Source organism: Vespa velutina, chromosome 1 (assembly GCF_912470025.1).
Source record: "Vespa velutina chromosome 1, iVesVel2.1, whole genome shotgun sequence".
NCBI classification, from domain to species: domain Eukaryota; kingdom Metazoa; phylum Arthropoda; class Insecta; order Hymenoptera; family Vespidae; genus Vespa; species Vespa velutina.
Window position 1 is genome coordinate 7,511,305 of NC_062188.1, and position 18,807 is coordinate 7,530,111.

General features: G+C 33.7%; 1 protein-coding gene across 3 annotated transcripts in view; it reads left to right on the plus strand.

Moving 5' to 3' along the window:
* Positions 1 to 18,807, plus strand: part of LOC124951917 (uncharacterized protein DDB_G0287625-like) — a 45,147-nt gene that overhangs the window by 23,554 nt on the left and 2,786 nt on the right. For 2 of the 3 annotated variants that reach the window (XM_047501017.1, XM_047501037.1), the window contains 2 exons: positions 13,986 to 14,188; positions 16,373 to 18,807. The exon at positions 16,373 to 18,807 is cut by the window's right edge and continues 2,786 nt beyond it. In XM_047501017.1, coding sequence (XP_047356973.1) covers positions 13,986 to 14,188; positions 16,373 to 18,037 — 1,868 coding nt within the window. In that variant the 3' untranslated portion in view covers positions 18,038 to 18,807. Of the gene's footprint in view, positions 1 to 4,431; positions 6,415 to 13,985; positions 14,189 to 16,372 lie in introns of those variants that run through there. The other variant, XM_047501027.1, reaches the window with a different exon arrangement.

Below are 18,807 nucleotides of genomic sequence, written 5' to 3' on the forward strand. Positions count from 1 at the left end.
TCTCTTTCTTTTATTGTTATCCTTCAAAGCTTTCAGGAAAAATTTATTGTGAATTCGAGATCGTCGATCATCGCTTTTGATCTTTTATTCTTTTTTCTTTTTTCTTTTTTTTTTTTTTGAGGGAGAAAGAGAGAGATAGGTAGAGAAAAGAGGAGGGGATAAAAATTTCTTTTTGTCGACCGTTGAAGATCCTTCTCCCTTTTCTATTTCTTTCTCTCTCTCTCTCCCTCTCTCTCTCTCTCTCTCTCTCTCGTTTTTTTTCTCTTTATTTTCTTACCCTCAGAAAGTAAATGTTTCTTTGCCTTAATCCCGTGCGTTTAGCTATTATCAAAAACGCAACAAATTTTTCTACAACAAAGATCCCTATCCGATTTTTTTTTAAACAAAGCTCTACGAGTCATCGTTGATCGATTTGTTAGAAACGTTTTAATAGAAAACGAAGAGAAAGAGAGAGAGAGAGAGAGAGAGAGAGGAACGTTATTCGATGTGACACGCTCTCACTTTCGAACGAATTTCTATAGATTTCCCCGTTTCAACGTTTTGTATATAATATACAATAATGTCACTATTTTGATCTTCTTTCGCGAAAGCTAATTTGATCTTTCTCGCAAGTCATCGAATGTTCATCAATCGAGAGTCAATTTCATTTTTATATGTACACATACTTGGGCATACGCATTCTTATTACGTAGAAGTAATAAGAACACTTTTAAGAGAGAGAGAGAGAGAGAGAGAGAGAGAGAAAGAGAGATCTCATTCATATCGAAAAGTTTCCATCGAGCAATTAGATTTTCCCACGGAAAACTCGATGTTTATCCGTTTGCAAGTTCTCACTTCGAGATGAGAGATTTCGTTTCGTTCAATTAAGCGCTCGAGTATTCGAGAAACGCTTGAGGAAACACGTGTAACGAGAGAATATCTACATGAATGCTTTCTCTGTTCCTCTCCCTACTCTCTCTCTCTCTCTCTCTCTCTTTCTCTCTTTCTTTCTCTTTTTCTCTCTATCTATCTATGTATCTATCTATCTATCTCACCGTTCATCTTCTCGCCTTTCTTCGAACTTCCATCTCTCATAGCCACCGGCAATTCTAGTCAAATGGATAAGAGGAGACTTTCTTGATAATATCCACGGTGAACGGTGAATAAGAATATAAATAATTGTATCTTTGAAATAAGGGGAAAGAAAAAAATAAGAGAAAGAAAAAAATAAGAGAAAGAAAAAAGAATGAAAAAGAAAAAAGGAAGAAAAAGAAAAGAGAAGAAAAGAATCATTTTTTTTCGTAAGACTTCCTCGAGGAAACGGTTCTCTCTCTCTCTCTCTCTCTCTCTCTCTCTCTCTCTCTCTCTCTCTCTTTGTCTCTTTTTCTTTGCAAGGTGTCTCACGCAGAATACACAAAAAGTCATATGCTAGTAACGGGCTCACGTGTGATGGCAAGCTTTGGCTCTGATAGAACACGTCTGCACAATGCTTGTCGTTTATTCGTACGAGGGGTGCCAAAGTGTGTGAGTCAGAAAGAGAAAGAGAGAGAGAGGTAGAGAGAGAGAGAGAGAGAGAAAGGGACTGTAGAAGGATCCAAAGCGAGATAATAATAAATGACTTGCTCGAAGACGAATGCTCGATTTACATGAGAAGATTGATGACCACGAGAAAAAGGGGGATGCCTGTAGTTTATCTGTCTTTCTCTTTCTCTTTCTCTCTCTCTCTCTCTCTCTCTCTCTTTCTCTTTCTCTTTCTCTCTATCATCGTCGGCTGGATTATTCCTTAACCCTTCTCCCCCTCCTTTTTTTGCATATCTTACTTTTATGAATTCACATTATTTGGTATGACTTTGTAACTTTGTGTGCGTGAGCGTGCATGTATGTTTTTTCTTCTTCTCTCTCTCTCTCTCTCTCTCTCTCTTTCTTTTACCTGTTAATGATTCATAGAGAAATAATTTTAATGTGTCATTTAGCACGATCTACCGCAATCGAACAAATCGTATTGAATTTTAATTGACTTCGATTGGGCGAAACGGTGATAGTGAAAAAAAAAAGAAATAGAAAAAAGAGAAAAAAGAAAATGAACTTCTCACTCTACCTTTATCAAATTTTTTTCCATTAATTTCGATAATACAGATGGTGACTCTACTGACCCACTTTAGTTCCAAAGCGAGAGCATATCTACCGGGTGTCTACGAGTGCCTTTGACCTTTTCCAAACGATCGATCCCATGGAAAAAGACCTTTTACCTTTACCTTTTCATTTTTCTTTCTCTTTTTTTTTTATTCCTCTTTTTTTTTATTTCCATTCCCTTCCATCACAAAGGAATATTAAGAGAGAGAGAGAGAGAGAGAGAGAGAGAGAGAGAGAGAAACACTTTTCTCACTCATCTCGATCGTCAAGAAATTTGCCGATTGACTGGACGAAATCGCTGGCCATTTAAAGGGCAGAAGGGAACATTTAAATTCTACGTTTGCGAGGAGGGGTCGTTTATGGCTCGTAAAACGGGAGAAACGAAATCGAGGAGAAAATGATTCTATCGCGTTACGTTTGAAAGATATGTATTCTTTAACGTTCACGTCGAACGAGGTCAACAACGTCGATAACGAGTTTCGTGCGAGTCTTGCAACATTGTGCCGTTTCAACGGGGTAAAACGACACAAAAACGCTCCCTCGTGTACTACGTCTGTCTAACGGTTTTCAAGCAAGTGTAATTATCACTAACGAACGGTTTGTTTCGGCTGATGAGATAATGAAAGATCCAAGTTTTACAATGTCGATAGAATTCTCACAGGTTTAGCGAAATTACATTTTTTCTTATAATTTAACATACAAATTTGTATTCAAAATGATTATTATTTCAATTCTTTTGTAATTTTATACAGGATATAACTTTCACGTTATGATACACATATATCTTATTTCATCTTTTTTTTTTTGTTTTTTTTTGTTTTTTTAATGAAAATTGAAACGAAATTAATCGTACTATCTAAATATTAATGTTTATTAAATTTAAGTTATTATAGTATTATAATTTACATTATAAGTTTCATATTATTCTTTTTTTCTTTCTTTTTTTATCATGAAATATATTCTTAGATAATAAACAAAGATTAATGTTTGACGAAATTAAAATCATATTTATTGTTAGTATAGTATCTAGTCGTACTAGTTATAAATTTAATATTATACAATTTTTTTTTTCCTTTTAAACATTAACAGAAATGGCGTTATGGAAGTTAGATAGTGTGTGTAGTCATGCCAGTTAGAAATTCAATATTATATAATTTTTTTTTTTTTTTATAAACACGAACACAAATTGTATTATGAAAGTATAACGTAATCATGCTAGTTATAAATATAATATTACATAATTTCTTTCTTTTCTTTTTTCTTTTTTTTCCGAAAATGAATCTGATCACGCTAATTACAAATTTAATATTATATAATTTTGTCTTTTAAGCCAAATTTTTTTTATTTTTTTATTTTTTTTATATTTTCTTTTTTTTTCGATTGCATTACGAACATGTGTCAATCGTCATGTTGAAAAAAATAACGTCGAACTTTATTTATTTTCTTTTTATTAGAATGTTACAATAAATATGTTTACTTTTTCGTGGTAAAACATATTTGATCGTTCCGTTTAAAAGATTTCGAAGAAATACACTTGTATCTCATTCCTCATCTTCCGGTGTTTTCCAGTAGCTCCGGGGAATGCTTCCGGTCTCGCGACAAGTCTCCTTGGTCCAGCGCGCTCACGCACGCGCCTTTGTCACTTTCACATTGCGTTTCACCGTCGTCAAACATGTCTTTTTCTTTTTTTTTTTCTTTTCTTTTCTTTCTTTTTTTCCCCCGTGGCTTCCTTCCGCGTATTTCAACTCTTAAACGCGATCGATCAATGCGATAAAATCATTATTATCCGGGAACTTGCGGAAAATTAATCATATGGGTAATAATCTTAAAGGTGACAGTAATAAAAAAAAAAAAAAAAAAAAAAAAACAAAGAAAAAAAAAAAGAAATAGACGAAGAAGAAAAAGAAAAAGAGAACAAACAAACAAACAGAAAAAAAAAAAAAGATCTGAAAGTTCATCGAAAAGCTTCAGTACATTTCGTCTTTCGTGGTACATACATACGTAAGACGTCACTTTCTATAACACACTCGTCGAACATAATCATGAATAATTAAAAAGCTTTCGAGCGAGGATATCTGTATACATACATGCTTACATACTGCGAACAAACTCGATCTTGGCTCGACAAACGATATCTGTAGGAGGTATGCATGCGCACGCGCTTGCGCTCGCGCGAACACGTTTATGTATACATACCTGGCACGTTTTGCGATTGAAACTCTTTTTTGTCCGTTTTCTTTCTTTTTTTCTTCTTTTTTTTTTTCTTTTTTTTTCTTTTTCCTTTTTTTTTTTTTTTTTTAAAATATATATATACTTTTTTCTCTATCATCGCCCACCGTGACATTCAAACATCCTGATCCTTGAAACTTGCGAAGGATTTCGTGAGAGAAAGAAAGAAAAAAGGAAGGAAGCAAGGAAGGAAGGAAGGAAGGAAGATAGGTATATAAAAAGATAAAAAGAAAAAGAAAAAGAAAAAAAAAAGAGAAAAAGAGAAAGAAAAAAAGGAAGAAAAAAAGAAAAGGGTCTAATCCAGTAGCAGGAACAGCAATAGCAATAGTAATAGTACGTAACGTGTTGCTGGCAGGCTGCGTGGAAAATCGAAGATATTCACGAGGATCGAGGGTGTTCATCCTGATGAGCTCTCGTGAATAAATAATTCATGATTCTTTCCAGGATAGATATCCTCCTTCCTTAGTTAGAGAATGACGGAGAGAGAGAGAGAGAGAGAGAGAGAGAGAGAGAGAGAGAGAGAGAGAAAGAGAGAGAGAGAGAGAGAGAGAGAGAGAGAGAGAGAGACAGGGAAGAAGAGAAGCATGCGCATACGCACGTAGCCAGAAACGTAGAGAGAACGAACGTTCGGGGCGGGGTCCTGTTTGGTCAGGATGATGCGAGAGGACTGACAGGAGGCAGAGGAGCGTGAAGGAGCGAGGTGAAAAATGGACGACTGTTAAACGGGATTTTAGCGTGTGTTGACCGAGGCAACGGTACGTGATGTAAAGGAATACCTTCGAGAGAGAAAGACAACGAAGAACGAGCGAGTTTTTATCTTTTCTCTCTTTTTCTCTCTCTCTCTCTCTCTCTCTTTTTCTCCCTCTCGCTCTTGTCTATCTTGTAGTTCGACCTTCCTGAATCGATAACGCGCATAACCTTCAACCGGCTATCTTTTTTCATAGAAATCTATCGACTGTTTAGGAAACGAACGTCATTTTGTTCATTGCTAAATGATTATTTATCCTTTTCCTCTATGATAATTCAAACATGTGAGTATATTTTTTTTTTTTTCGTCGAATTGCAAAAACTTCTTTCTTCTCTATCTTTTTTATCTAGATTATTTTCTAGATTTTATAGAAATTTTCAATCGGGAAGGATCACAGAAAAAAAAGTAACAAAAAGAAGAGGAAAGATTTGTAAGTAGGTAGTTATTACTATACGTCCAAAAAAAAAAAAAAAAAAAAAAAGAAAAAAAAGAAAAAAAAACCGAGCGTCACCCGTTAGATGTGCAACGTACTTACGGTCTTTATCAACGGGATCTGAGGAAATAAACGGTTTCCTGAGTGAAACGTGCTGCCGCTTCTGGTGCTGTTTTTGCTCGGTGTGGGCCAACCATAAGGGAGAGATAATAAAAACTGTCGTGAGGGAAACTGTTAAAGCTGCGTTCACATTGTAAATACGTATGCATATTGATATTCTCTCGTTTCTCAGATTGAATAAATTATTCAGATCGAATAAACTATTCATTATTAAATCATTTGCTTTCTCTCGATGAGATTAAAAAAAAAAAAAAGAAAAAAGGAAAAAAAAAATAAGAAAAGAAAAAAATAATAATTAAAAAAAAAAAAAAAAAAAAAGAAAAAGAAAAAGCAAAAAGCAATAAACCTTCGTAGAACGATCATAAAGAAGATTTGAATCTTTTCGGGTTGCCTTTTTTCTTTGACAATCTTTTATCTACGTAATTTGCTTTAATCGCGTTATCTTATCGCAACAACTTTACGAAGTACATAACCAATGATAACGACGCAATCCAGTACACACGCTTGTCGAGATAAAACGCGGTAATTACGGAAGGACGAGGACGTTAAATAGTCTCGCAAGAGATCATCATTGAAAATTCGTTTCCAAAGACTTTTACGAAAATGTATCCAATGGCGTCGACTAATAGCCATCGATTGTGTTCGAGCATCGGGCTCGGATAATTTTCCCATAGGAAGAAGGGTCTGATTGTGGGAGACAAGACGAAGTGAAAAGAGTTTCCGTGATGCGACACGTCATTGTTCTTCGCTCGCATTGTTTTCCTCGATATATGTGCGTATGGGAATTTTATTTTCAATTTCCAACGACTTTATTTTTTTTCCCCTTTTTTCATTTTTTCTTCTTTCCCTTTTTTTCAATTTTTTTTTTTTCTTTCTTTTTCCTGTCTTTTTTGCTTTCCTCTCAAATCTAAGAAACAATTAATTTTCCTGGGGGATGGCTTCCATGAGATTAAGAAAATATTTAAAAAAATAATGTCACGAATACAAGAAGAAGAAGAAGAAGAGAATAAATAAATAAATAAGTCGTTTGAATTTTCAGACGTTCTTTTTTTCTCCTTTTTTTTTTTTTTTTTTTTGCTTTTTTTTCTTTCGCGATTAAACAAATATTTAACGAAAATATCAATTTGAATTTTGATGCTTAGAAAAGAAACGTGCTTCCGGTTTGGTATGCTTCATAAACACGCCCCGATATGCCCGACGAATATGCGACTGCATGCTTTTAGGTGCCTCAACTTACTCTCTCTTTCTTTATCTTTCTCTCCCTCCTTCTCTCTTTTTCTTTCTTTCTCTTTCTCTCTCTCCCTCTCGTTCTCTCTCTCTGTGTCTCTCTTTAAGCGGAACTTTTTAAAAACAGCAGGATATGCGGGCCTTCCAACGACACTCGGTTTATTTATGGTGCGTCCACACGTACAACACGTAGAACTTGGCCTCCACCGACGGTTTTTCGTCCTTTCGGATGATTTAATGGATCGTGAGAGCCAGCCTACGAAAACTCTTACCTATTCCTTTTGACTTTAAATCTTGCGTCTTTCGTGCCGTCAAAGATCGAAGGGGAAGAGCCATCCACCCGTAGACGCTTTCCTTTTCGAAATAAATTTCACGTGAACGAAATTGTTCGACTGGAAAACGTTCGAAAAAAATGTTGATAAAAGGGGAAGTTTCTAATAAAATAGAAAATTATTTGAAACGTTTATAACAATTTTCTCATTTTCGATAAGAGAAACTACATTTGATATAAAAATTAATATTAAATTATTGATATAAAAATATAAGTGAAAAAAAAATATGTGTGTGTGTGTGTGTGTATGTGATGGTATGGTCGTCTCAGGTCATGTAAAATAAAGGCTACCACACATTAATTTAATTTATATTTATATAAATTATTTGTATAATATTAATTTATATTTATATAAATATTAATAAATATTATATAGATATTAATTTATATTTATATAAATTAATATCGTGCTTAATTTGTACACAATATAAATTTATATTTTTATAAAATAAATTTAATTTAATATTCGGTAAAAGTTGGTATATAATTTTTATTTCTATATTTGCCACTATAATCGGTATTATATCTTGTTATTTGCATCAACAATTGAAGCGAGAATGTATGTATGCGTGTGTACATAATCGATTTTTAATTCGTTTTTCAGAAATTTGTAACATCTCAGGCCTTTAGATGATTAAATCCACTAGAGAATATGATAGTATATATATATTTTTTTTTTTTTTCTTCTTTTTGGTTATCGTACAAAAAAAAAATAAATAAAAACGTATGAGTTAATTATTATTCGAATTACGTTCGATATAATACAATCAAGTCACGTAATAGTTGTAATTGACGCCGTGATACTCGTAGAAGTAACATTAACTCGAAGCATGATTCACGTTCATCATCCTCCACCCATTCACGGAAAGAGATTTTCACGTTAGGATTAACGCTTATTCTTATGAAAGAAAAAAATGACCTTGAACCTAATGAGTCAGACCAATAAAAAACGTTGATTGGTGATTTACTAGCTGATAATCATTAAAGGACGTGAAATGGTTTGTTAATGGATATTTAACATTGGATTCGTCGAATTTTTGACTCATTTCAAAGAAAGACAATTTGTTATTAAAATTAATTTGTCGAAAGAAAGAGAGGAAAAAAATATTACAAGAATTATCATATAAATATAATATTTCATTTCTAATATTTATCTTCGAGGAAACAATAATTTACTCATTTTCACGTATTATATCATTATTATTATTATTATTAATTATTATTATTAATATTTTACATTAATTATATTTAGTCATTATTATTAATATACGATATTAATTATACTTAATTATTATTAATAATATTCTATTGTAATTATAATTAATCATTATTATTAATATTAGATTATTTATATTAATATTTGATATAATATATTTTTAAATAATTAATACATATCAAAAATGCACATTCAAAGTAAATCACAGTTCGAGAAATCAAGAACACTCCTAGGTTTTATTTATCATTCGATTCTCTCTGGTACGGCCTTTATGACTTTCTTATGACTATTAGAAACGGTGTCGGATGTATTTAACGCTCGCCACAAAGACATACAGAGAGAAAGAGAGCGAGAGAGAGAGAGAGAGAGAGAGAGGCCATCGGTGGTTAATAACTAGATCGCAAGAGCTTTTAGAATCTACCATGGTGGCCGTCACACCCGCGGATTTCGCAAGTTGCATTCTCGGTTACTTTAAAACAAAAAGAAACGAAAAAAAGAAAAGAAAAAAAAGACATAGAAAGAAAGAAAGATTAAGTACTTACTACTATTACTATTATTATTACACGCATACATACATAGAAAAAGAGGGAGACAGACACACGTTCGTACACACGAGCACACACGCACACACATAAACATGCATATACACTTAGCTATTTCCGCGAAACGAATCCGGAAATTAAAACGACGTCGTTCCACATAGCACGAATATAATTATTATCAGAGAACCAATACTATTAGCTCGTTGTGCATGCTACTAATAACATCGAGGACTACAATCTTAAATATATATGAATCGCCATCTATAATTACCCTTCACACCACTTTTCGATGATGAATACTCTTTGTTTTATGAGTTCTGACTTATCTCGTAAACTCTCTTGATCCTATCTATCTATTTATTTATTTATTTATTTATTTATTTACTTATTTATTTATTTATTTATTGATTGAGAAAAATTAGAAGAAAAAAATAAAAAAGTATATAATATATATTATCAGTCCTTTTTGTTCGTTTCTACAATTAAGGAAAAAAAAAGAAGAAGAAGAAGAAAAAGAAAAAGAAAAAGAAAAAAAAAACAAAAAGAAAAATAAAAAACTGAAAGTAAAAAAGAGAACACTCGTATATTAAAAGGGTATACTCTCGATAGATAACGACAAAAATTCATAGTTTCGTCGTAATCGACGCTTTGAAAGATAACTATAATAAGTGCAAAAAGAAAAGAAAAGAGAAAAAAAAAATAAGAGAGGAGGAAAGAGAAGCTTCCTTGACCGCACTGATAACGCCGTCGTGTGATTGCTAATACAACTGTTAAGCTTGTCAGACGTCGTTCAGACATGGATAACTTCTAGTAATAGTACTCGTTTAGGTACTTGATATCCCGTTAAAAATATTATAGATTGCCGTTCTAATAATACTTGATTGTCTAATCGAAAATATTAAATTCATTATTGATATGATATATGAGATTTTTTTTAATCGAAATGAATATTTTATTCTTTAAATGAATACAAAAAGTAAAGTTAAAAAAGATCATATGTTTTAAATACATTAATCGTTCAAAAAAATGATCGATTTCTTAGAGAATAATGTCATCAGAGATCAAAACGGTACATGCTATTTATCGTTCAATCGATAAAAATCCAAAATTTCCAACGTAAGATATAAAAAATCTTAAATCGTGAAATTTAATTTGTAACGTTACTTATAAATTTTGTTGAATATATTAAAATCCATTGTTAAAATTAAAACGTAAAGTATTTAATGGGAAAATTGATGAATTTTTTCAAACATTTCCCATAGGCGAAACATTCGTTTCTTTAATATGATTTTTATAAGTTGAATTTATAATATTGCGCTACCTCTCAAATTGGTGAGTAATTTTAATGAAATAATAAGAAATTTTCTTAAGTTTTTATATAAGAATTTAATAGACTTTTGAAAAAATTACCAAAAAATATTTCCATGATTTTTCGTATACTACACTCCGTTCAACGAGTCGAGTCAGTAGAAATAAACAAACACGCATGATCGAGACAAGAGCGTATTTACAACTTTCAGACCTCTCTTACTTCAACAATCCGTCATTCATTTTATAAGCCAAGAGAAATTGAAACTAACAAATAATGATTCATGTATTTTCGCTCCTAAATTTTACAATTGACTATTGTTTAACAGCCAATAGCTGATGTCCATCGCATCTGTCATGTTTATTATGTTTATATGTCAGTTTTTTGTTTATTTCTACTGACTCGTTTCATTAATCGGAGTCTAGTTCTGAATCATGTTAAACTTTGCGTTAATGTCAAATTTATTTTCCCAAAATTGTGCCAAAATAAAAAAGATATATAATGAAAATAGCAAAATCGCTATTCATTATTGAATATTTACACATTTACCCGTAATCCTGTAATGGGCCTAATTATGATCGCCGCGTACACTGGGCCTTATCGATGATTTTAGTAACATTTTGACAAAAAAAAAAAATAAACTTTCACATATCGATATCTAATAAATCTGTATCGTTTCTTAAATGTCTATGGATCTCGAAAAAAACGAAAGATAAAAGAAAATTAATAAGATTGAACTCTCGTAATTGCAACGATCAAAGAAAATTATATAACAAAGACACAAAAGATTATTTGATATTAGACAAATCGCAATATGAAGAATCATTAGACATAAATGCAGATGCATATTCTGAATCCGATTTAAACTTAATACGATCAGTAAATGTTAAATTCGTACGTGTTTTGCGAACTACGTAATGTGTACTTAATTATAAATAAAAAAAGAAAAGTAAAGAAAAAGAACTTTGTATAAATATGAAGTAATTATAATTTGTTTTTCCCATACAGTCATTATACGTTAAACACTTTGCGTCAGATTGACCAGTGTCATAGGTCGTAGGAACAGGAACAGAAGAGAATTCATATGACCTCGTCACCTATGTGCGTACGTGACTTCAAGAATGCAGGTGAAGGACCTTTTAGATATTCTCTTATGCATTTTCCGTCCGGTATGTTTCTTATCGTCGAGAAAAATTTCAAAAATCTCAACGTTCACATTTACACCCTTTTCGATAAGTATCATCCGTTATATGCCACGTTAAGTAAAGATTCTTGATAAATTCAAATCTATCTAAAGGCGATCGTTTGTGCAAAAATCAAAATTTTAACATATTCGCCGAATTATATAAAATTAAAAAAAAACAAAAAAATTTTCTAATGAAAATGAAATTAATTAAAATTTGTAAACAATGATGATATATATTTTTTTCACGATAAGACATTTCTAATCACTTTTAATAAATTCCATCCCGAGAGTAAAACCAATTACTCATCTAGGATCGATTGGAGTTAAATCACACGAGGAATATATATCATAGATTCGAACTAGTAGCGATAATTGAAGAAACTGAAAAGCGATCTATGGTGCACGGAAAAGTGAGACGTCGAAGTAGGTCTCGGTTTAATCTCGTCCGATCAGTTCAATACCGTCGCGTAACTCGTCTCGCTTGTTAGATGAGATATATCCTATCTCTCTCTCTCTCTCTCTCTCTCTCTCTCTCTCTCTCTCTCTCTCTTGATGATTGGACTTTTATCTTCGATCTTACATTTATCAAAATGTCTACTGCAGTTTCGATTTCTTTCATCTCGATAAACTAGACAAACATTTATCGAAGAAAAATAAAGAGGACTGAAATGGAGGAGACCGATTCGTGTGTTTATTCACTCTTTTCATTACAAAGAAAGAAAGAAAGAAAGAAAGAAAGAAAGAAAGAGAGAGAGAGAGAGAGAGAGAGAGAGAGACGGAGATGAAGAAAATAAAATATCGAAAATATAGATGCTTTCTTACGAAGAGAGGCGAGGCCCTAATCTAACTGGTTCTCTTCTCTTCTGGTATAATTTAACCGGAATGGCGTATCTCAGCGGGAGAGATTAGATCGGTTACTTTATCAAACGAGGAAATTGTCGAGGCTTAAGGACTCCTCCTCTCTTCGCATGGTACACCATAAAGAGAAAAGAGACAAGAACGACGATCTTGTCCGTCTACATAAACGAAGAAGAGTCGAGACGCCGTTCTATTTTTACCTTAAGAAAGACACGAAAATAGGAATCGAGTAAAGAGAAAGAGAATTTTAGTGGCCATTATCGAAGATGTTCCTTTAACAGACCCCTAAGACAAATCTATATGAATACATATCTAAATATATACATGCATGTTTACATAGATATGCGCGCGCGTGTGTGTGTGTGGGTGTGTATATATATAAACAAATAATATAAATAATCAATGAAAATCACTTAATATTCAAATCGTCCTTCCATATAATTTAATCTATATATTACTATAAATTTTGAAATTATTAAAATTAAGTTTAAAAATGGGATTAATGAAATTCAATCTAAATAAATACATTTATTGAATATAAGTTTGTACATAATATATATATATATATATATATATATATATATATATATATTATGTATATATATATTAATACACACACATTTTGTATAAATTTAAATTAAAATGTATATATACATCCAAAAAAAATAATATGTATTCAAGCTTCTGTTCATACTTCCATATATGCATAAATACATATATGTGTGTTTATATATACGCAAATATATGTATCACAAATATATATATATATATATATATATATATATATATATATATATAAATACGTCGAAATGAACGAAAGGGAAATAATATTATTATAACAACATGTATCTCATTCGCTTCGTTGCCTTTTGTACGTTCACTCCCACGCCTTTTGATAGAATGACGTCAATCTCTCGATTCGTTGACCTTATACATATATATGTCCTCTCTTTCTTTCTCTCTCATCATCATCTTCTCGCTTGTTCGATGAAGCAAAAGAGAGAGAGAGAGAGAGAAAGGGAGAGAGAGAGAGAGAGAGAGAGAGAGAGAGAGAGAGAGAGAGAGAGAGAGAGAGAGATGAACGAAGAAAACTCGTGCATCGGAGTGAATCAGCGTCCGTTCTGCAACTCTCGCTTGTTTCCGCTCGCAACAAATCATATGAACGGTTCGTTTAAAATATCCTTCCGTACTGGACCACGATGGAGAAGAGAAAGGAAGGAGATACGATAGTATAGAACTTTATAGAGGATCGTTTTAATTAGAATTATGTGTTATATATATATATATTTATAAGTACTTGTTGTGATACCATTACGAATTAATTAGATATCCTCTATTGAAATGAGGCTGGGATTCATTCGAACCTACTACATTGAGGATGTCTCCTTTTAATTAGAATTATGTATCTTTATAAATACTTGTTGTGATATTATTAAGAATTAATTAGATATCCTCTATTAAAATCAAGATGGTTTCATTCGAGATAATAATGTTAATTTGATTTCCCTCCAAAATAGCTCTCTCCCTCTCTCTCTCTCTCTCTCTCTCTCTCTCTCTCTCTCTCTCATTTATCTCTAACCAACAAGGACAGATATAAATTCGTAAGGATTTAATGTTAATCTTCTTAGCTTGTATCCGATCGAATCTCATTAGTCCCTTAATTTTGTGTTACAGGGGAGCTCTACGTCGAAAACCTGGCCGAGAGAAGGACCGTCTTAATCAGGATGGGATGGTTGTGGGTCGAGGGTACTTCAATGAAGTTACCCCTAAGGGCATTGAACCTTCGTCAAGCGGCACCCAGTCTTTGTCAGCCTCATGCCCTAGCCCTTGGATTTACTCTGAGCAACTCTCAGGGGCATTCGCTTGCTACGTTTTGGGTAAAAAGAAGAAAAAAAAAACATACATACACACATACACAAGCACTCAGACACGTTCTCACACACGCGCGCCCCTGAAACACGAAAAGAACAATAAATTCTTTCAAGTAAAGTTTCTGAAGTTGGCTCGAACTTTGAAATTGAAAATGGTCTTGTAAGATTGAGATGGAGAGAGAGACACAGAGAAAAAGAGAGAGAGAGAGAGGGGGGAGAGAGAGAGAGAGAATGAAAGGGGAAAGATAGAAAGGGAAGGAGATAATTCAATGCAGAGCGCGATGTAAACGGCCTTTATCTCCGGCACGATCCGTTTCCTCGACTGTAAACACTTTCTCGTGGCCGACGGACTCTAGGTTCCCGTTTCACTGAACGCTGCAACTTCTAATTATGGGCTGGCAACGTCGCCCATTCGATTTCTAACTCATTATACAACTTACCTTGTGAAAAGCCTTGTTGTTCTATCTACAAAACGTTTAGTTCTATCTACAAAGTTTAACACCGCTTCCAAATTTCTGATTTGTCCAACTTGACTTTCTCTTCTTCCCATGTTTTGCATAGCAGACATCTCTATCTTGTTTCGCAGATTTCGAACTTTCGATCGATCGACCAAATTTCTCTCTCTCTCTCTCTCTCTCTCTCTCTCTCTCTCTTTCTCTTTCTCTTTTTCTGTCTCTTTGTCTGTCTGCCTGTCTGAAAGATATATATATATATATATATATATATATATATATATATATATATATATATATTTCTTTTTCTTTTTGAAGACTTTATAGATAAGGAAAGAGAGTCTTTTACAGTCTCTTACATATCAAAGAAATTCTTTTTTAACATCACAATCAAGTCGATAATTGACGGAGAGAAGATTAAAAAAAAATTGTTAATATTTTCTTTTAATGAATTTAATAAACAATATGTAGGTTTCGAGAATTATTGAGAATCGCACGTAATGTAATTTGAAACATATGCGATACTGTAGAAATATTTAAATAAGGTCAGTAGGCAAGGTCGAAATCGGTTGTATAGCTGATCTGGATAGTGGTAAACGGACGCGTGGGAGTATAGCTCGCCACTCTCCCATGACCCACCATTGTCAAGGAGTCCCACCATCTTCGTTCACCGCCTAAGGAGATCCTTACTTCGCTCGTTTTCCTTTAGTCGATCCAAGGACGTAGACGATCTCGTAGTCGAGGATGACTGGCAGCTCAACGAGATCCTTGATCCTTTGCAATATATAAGATATTTTTTCTTTTACGTGATTGCCTGAAAGAGATAAAATAAAAAAGGAAGAAAGAAAGAAAGAAAGAGAGAGAGAGAGAGAGAGAGAGAGAGAGAGAGAGAGAGAGAGAGAGAGAAAGAACTTTGTCCTGTTAATAGCCTGTAGCTGAAGGCAAAAAACAAGATGGCGGATTTTCTTCTAGAAGATACGATCGTCGTTTCATTCGAGTACCATTCTTTTCTTGACGTATCATTTCCGGTAGGTAAAGCAAAGAACGAATGGTTTAATAATTAAAGGTCATTCGCAAGGTCGAAATGTCACATCCGTTCTCTACTGTATTTTTTCCTCTATCTCTCTATCTCTGTCTCTCTCTCTCTCTCTCTCTCTCTCTCTCTATTTCTTTCTCTCTTTCTCTGTCTTTCTCTCTCTTTTTCTCTCTTTCTCTCTATTTATGACAGAAAATGTATGAGGATGCAAAATTAATTTCACCGAGGTATATATCTTTCGTCTAGAAAATCGTAGAAGTTAAATTCCCATGTAAATTCTAGAATATGTCGTCTTTATGTTAGAGCGAACCGCGACGACTTTCGAATCGTCGAACGGCGAAATCGTGTGTCATGATTCATCCGTCGTTTTTCACGAATATATATATATATATATATATATATATATATATATATATATATATATACTTCTTATCTATCTAACTCTCGTCCAATATCTCTTCCTTTCGCCGATAATTTATTATCGTTGATCATTCGTTTAATCATTTTTCTAATTAAAAGTTAAAAGAAGAGATATAAAGAGATTAAAAGCAGGTATATCTACTTATGTGAAAAGAATGAAATTTAGATACGTAAATATTTATAATATAATTTCTTGAAAGACAAGAGATCGCCGTCTCAATCTTTGAATAAATTAGTAATAATATTAATTTATCTTGTTTTTTTATGTTTTTGTTTTTCCAGGCCGACACAGAACCGATATACTGGTCTTGGGTGAAAGCGATAGCAGCAGAGTTGGTTAGACAGACTCCGTTTCGTGCTCGAAGATGCCTGAACTTCCTCGAAATCCTGACGATTTGTCCAAGAAGTCCAGCACCATTTCCAGAGAGTCTCACTGAATCGAGGAGACGTTCACGAAGCGAACTTCGTTGTTGGCCGATCGAATCTCCGATAGAAAGTAATTCGAAAAATTCTACGAGTATACTCGAAGAATCTAGAAGAAGAGCGAGAAGCGAGTTACGCGGTTGGTCTAGCAGTAATTCAAGCGACGAGGATAATTTAGGTGAATTTCGTAGTATACCGGCAATAATAACAACGAAGGATCAAACTGTAACGAGAACATGGGGTTGTAGCGAGAGTAGCGAAGGTAGTGACGACAGTCTTCCATGGGGCGGTGGAATTTGTCGATCGAGTGTGGACTCCGTCGATTCGACGATCTCCTTGTCAGAACCAGAGACCAAAGAACAAAGGATACAAAGGTACAAGGAAACACGTAGACGAGAAAACGAAGCCAGAAGTCGTCGTGTATTGGAAGAAGATGCTAGAAGACGAAAAGCGAGAGCCGAGGAGAACAATAATGAGCTTCCAAAAATATACGGACCGAGAAATAGATATTATTCTGCAAATGACAACGACGATCTTATTCAACGATCACCGAAGAAAGAATCACCAATTGTTAATGAGTCCACCGAGATAGTTAGAAACGAAAACGTTAGATTACCACCTGTCAAACCGGTCGAACCTTTCACGGTTAGATTCGAAGAGAATGAAAGACCCGAGGACAATAATAATAATAACGATAGCAACAATAATAATAACAATAATAATAATCATAATGGTATTACTGGAAACGATCAAACCCGATGCAATAACAATAACACCAATGGCATCTTAAGGACCGATGCGAATAACGAACGTAGAAGTCGAGCCAGAGAGAGGCGAATTTTTCGTGAGAAGGGTCAATCTCAACAGCCTCAACAAGTAACGAGTAACAACGTTGAGAGTTTGCAAGAACGAAAGGAACGATTGGCTGCGATATCATCAAGAATACCGGTGCCGCGTCAGTTGTCTCAAGGAAATGAAAGAACAACCATCGGTAGATGCGTTACGAGTTCATCATTGATGGATGGTTGCATGAGCTTGCCTAGATCATCAACAACAGCTCTGTCGATAATGAAGGAACCACCTTGCGAGGAAGACGTTGCTAGGCTATTGGAAAGGTGTCAGAGGGTCGATCATTACGTACCGGTTCGTGAGAAGCTAACCCTGTTTGAATCACTTTCGAGATTAGGCGGTAGATTGGCCAGAAGTACGGAGGATCTTGGTAGATCGGAATCGAAACCGAGTCCAAGAGGAAAACAACGTGCCAGATCTCTTCACGATTTAAATCGTGGCGCTAGGTCAGTACCGGTACGCGAAATGTGCCGATTTTTCGAAGGTGATCTACGTGACACAGGTCAGAGCAATACAATTAACAACAAGTACACGACATTGACAAAAACATCAACTAGATTCAGCGATCCGCCGACGCCAACTAGAAACACAACATGGAAGGATAACTTGATATCCACGAAAAGCGACGCCCCATGCGTTAGAACGTCTACAAGGAAGAAACATTATGCGAAATGATCATTCTCGCGATAATAATTATTACTTAGAAAGAAATAAAAGAATGACGTGTTCCTCTTGTTGTCTCTTTTTTTTTCGAGGGAAGAAACAGAGAGAAAGTCTCTCGATTGCGTTTATTTCAACGAAGCTTTCAACGATTCTATCGTTTCGTACGTGCTCGTATACGATTGTCCGATAAGTTATGACATGAAACTTATGTTATAATAAAGAAGATCGAGTCGATAATTAATAACATTTGAAATAGAAGAAAATAAGAAATTCTTTGTAAAAAATTCTAAGAAATTCTTGGTAAGAATTGTTTCATCGTAAGAGTACAAAAAATCTTTTTCAATACAATATCAAATATAATTATTATTTCACGATTTAATTATATCCAATTATTTCAGATGACGTGATAATTATCGATAATTGATATATATATATATATATATATATATATATATATATATGTATGTATATATATATGTATACACACATCATTTATATCGGATCGTAGTTTTTCTCTAAAATACAATAACAAAATTTATGAAGATAATTGGTTCGAACAAAAAAATTCGAAAAGAAATATCTTGAGTTATATATGCGTTGTTAAGTACGTTTGACAAAAAAAAAAGAAGAAAACGAAAAAAAAAAAGAAACAGAAAAATTGAAAATCGACCGAGCGTTTTGTCGATATTATTTTTCGATTGAACACGAGAGAGAACTTCCTGTGAGAGAGAACAGAACGAGCAAAGAGCGAGCTCGAGATCGAGCTAAGATTTCCCGTCGAG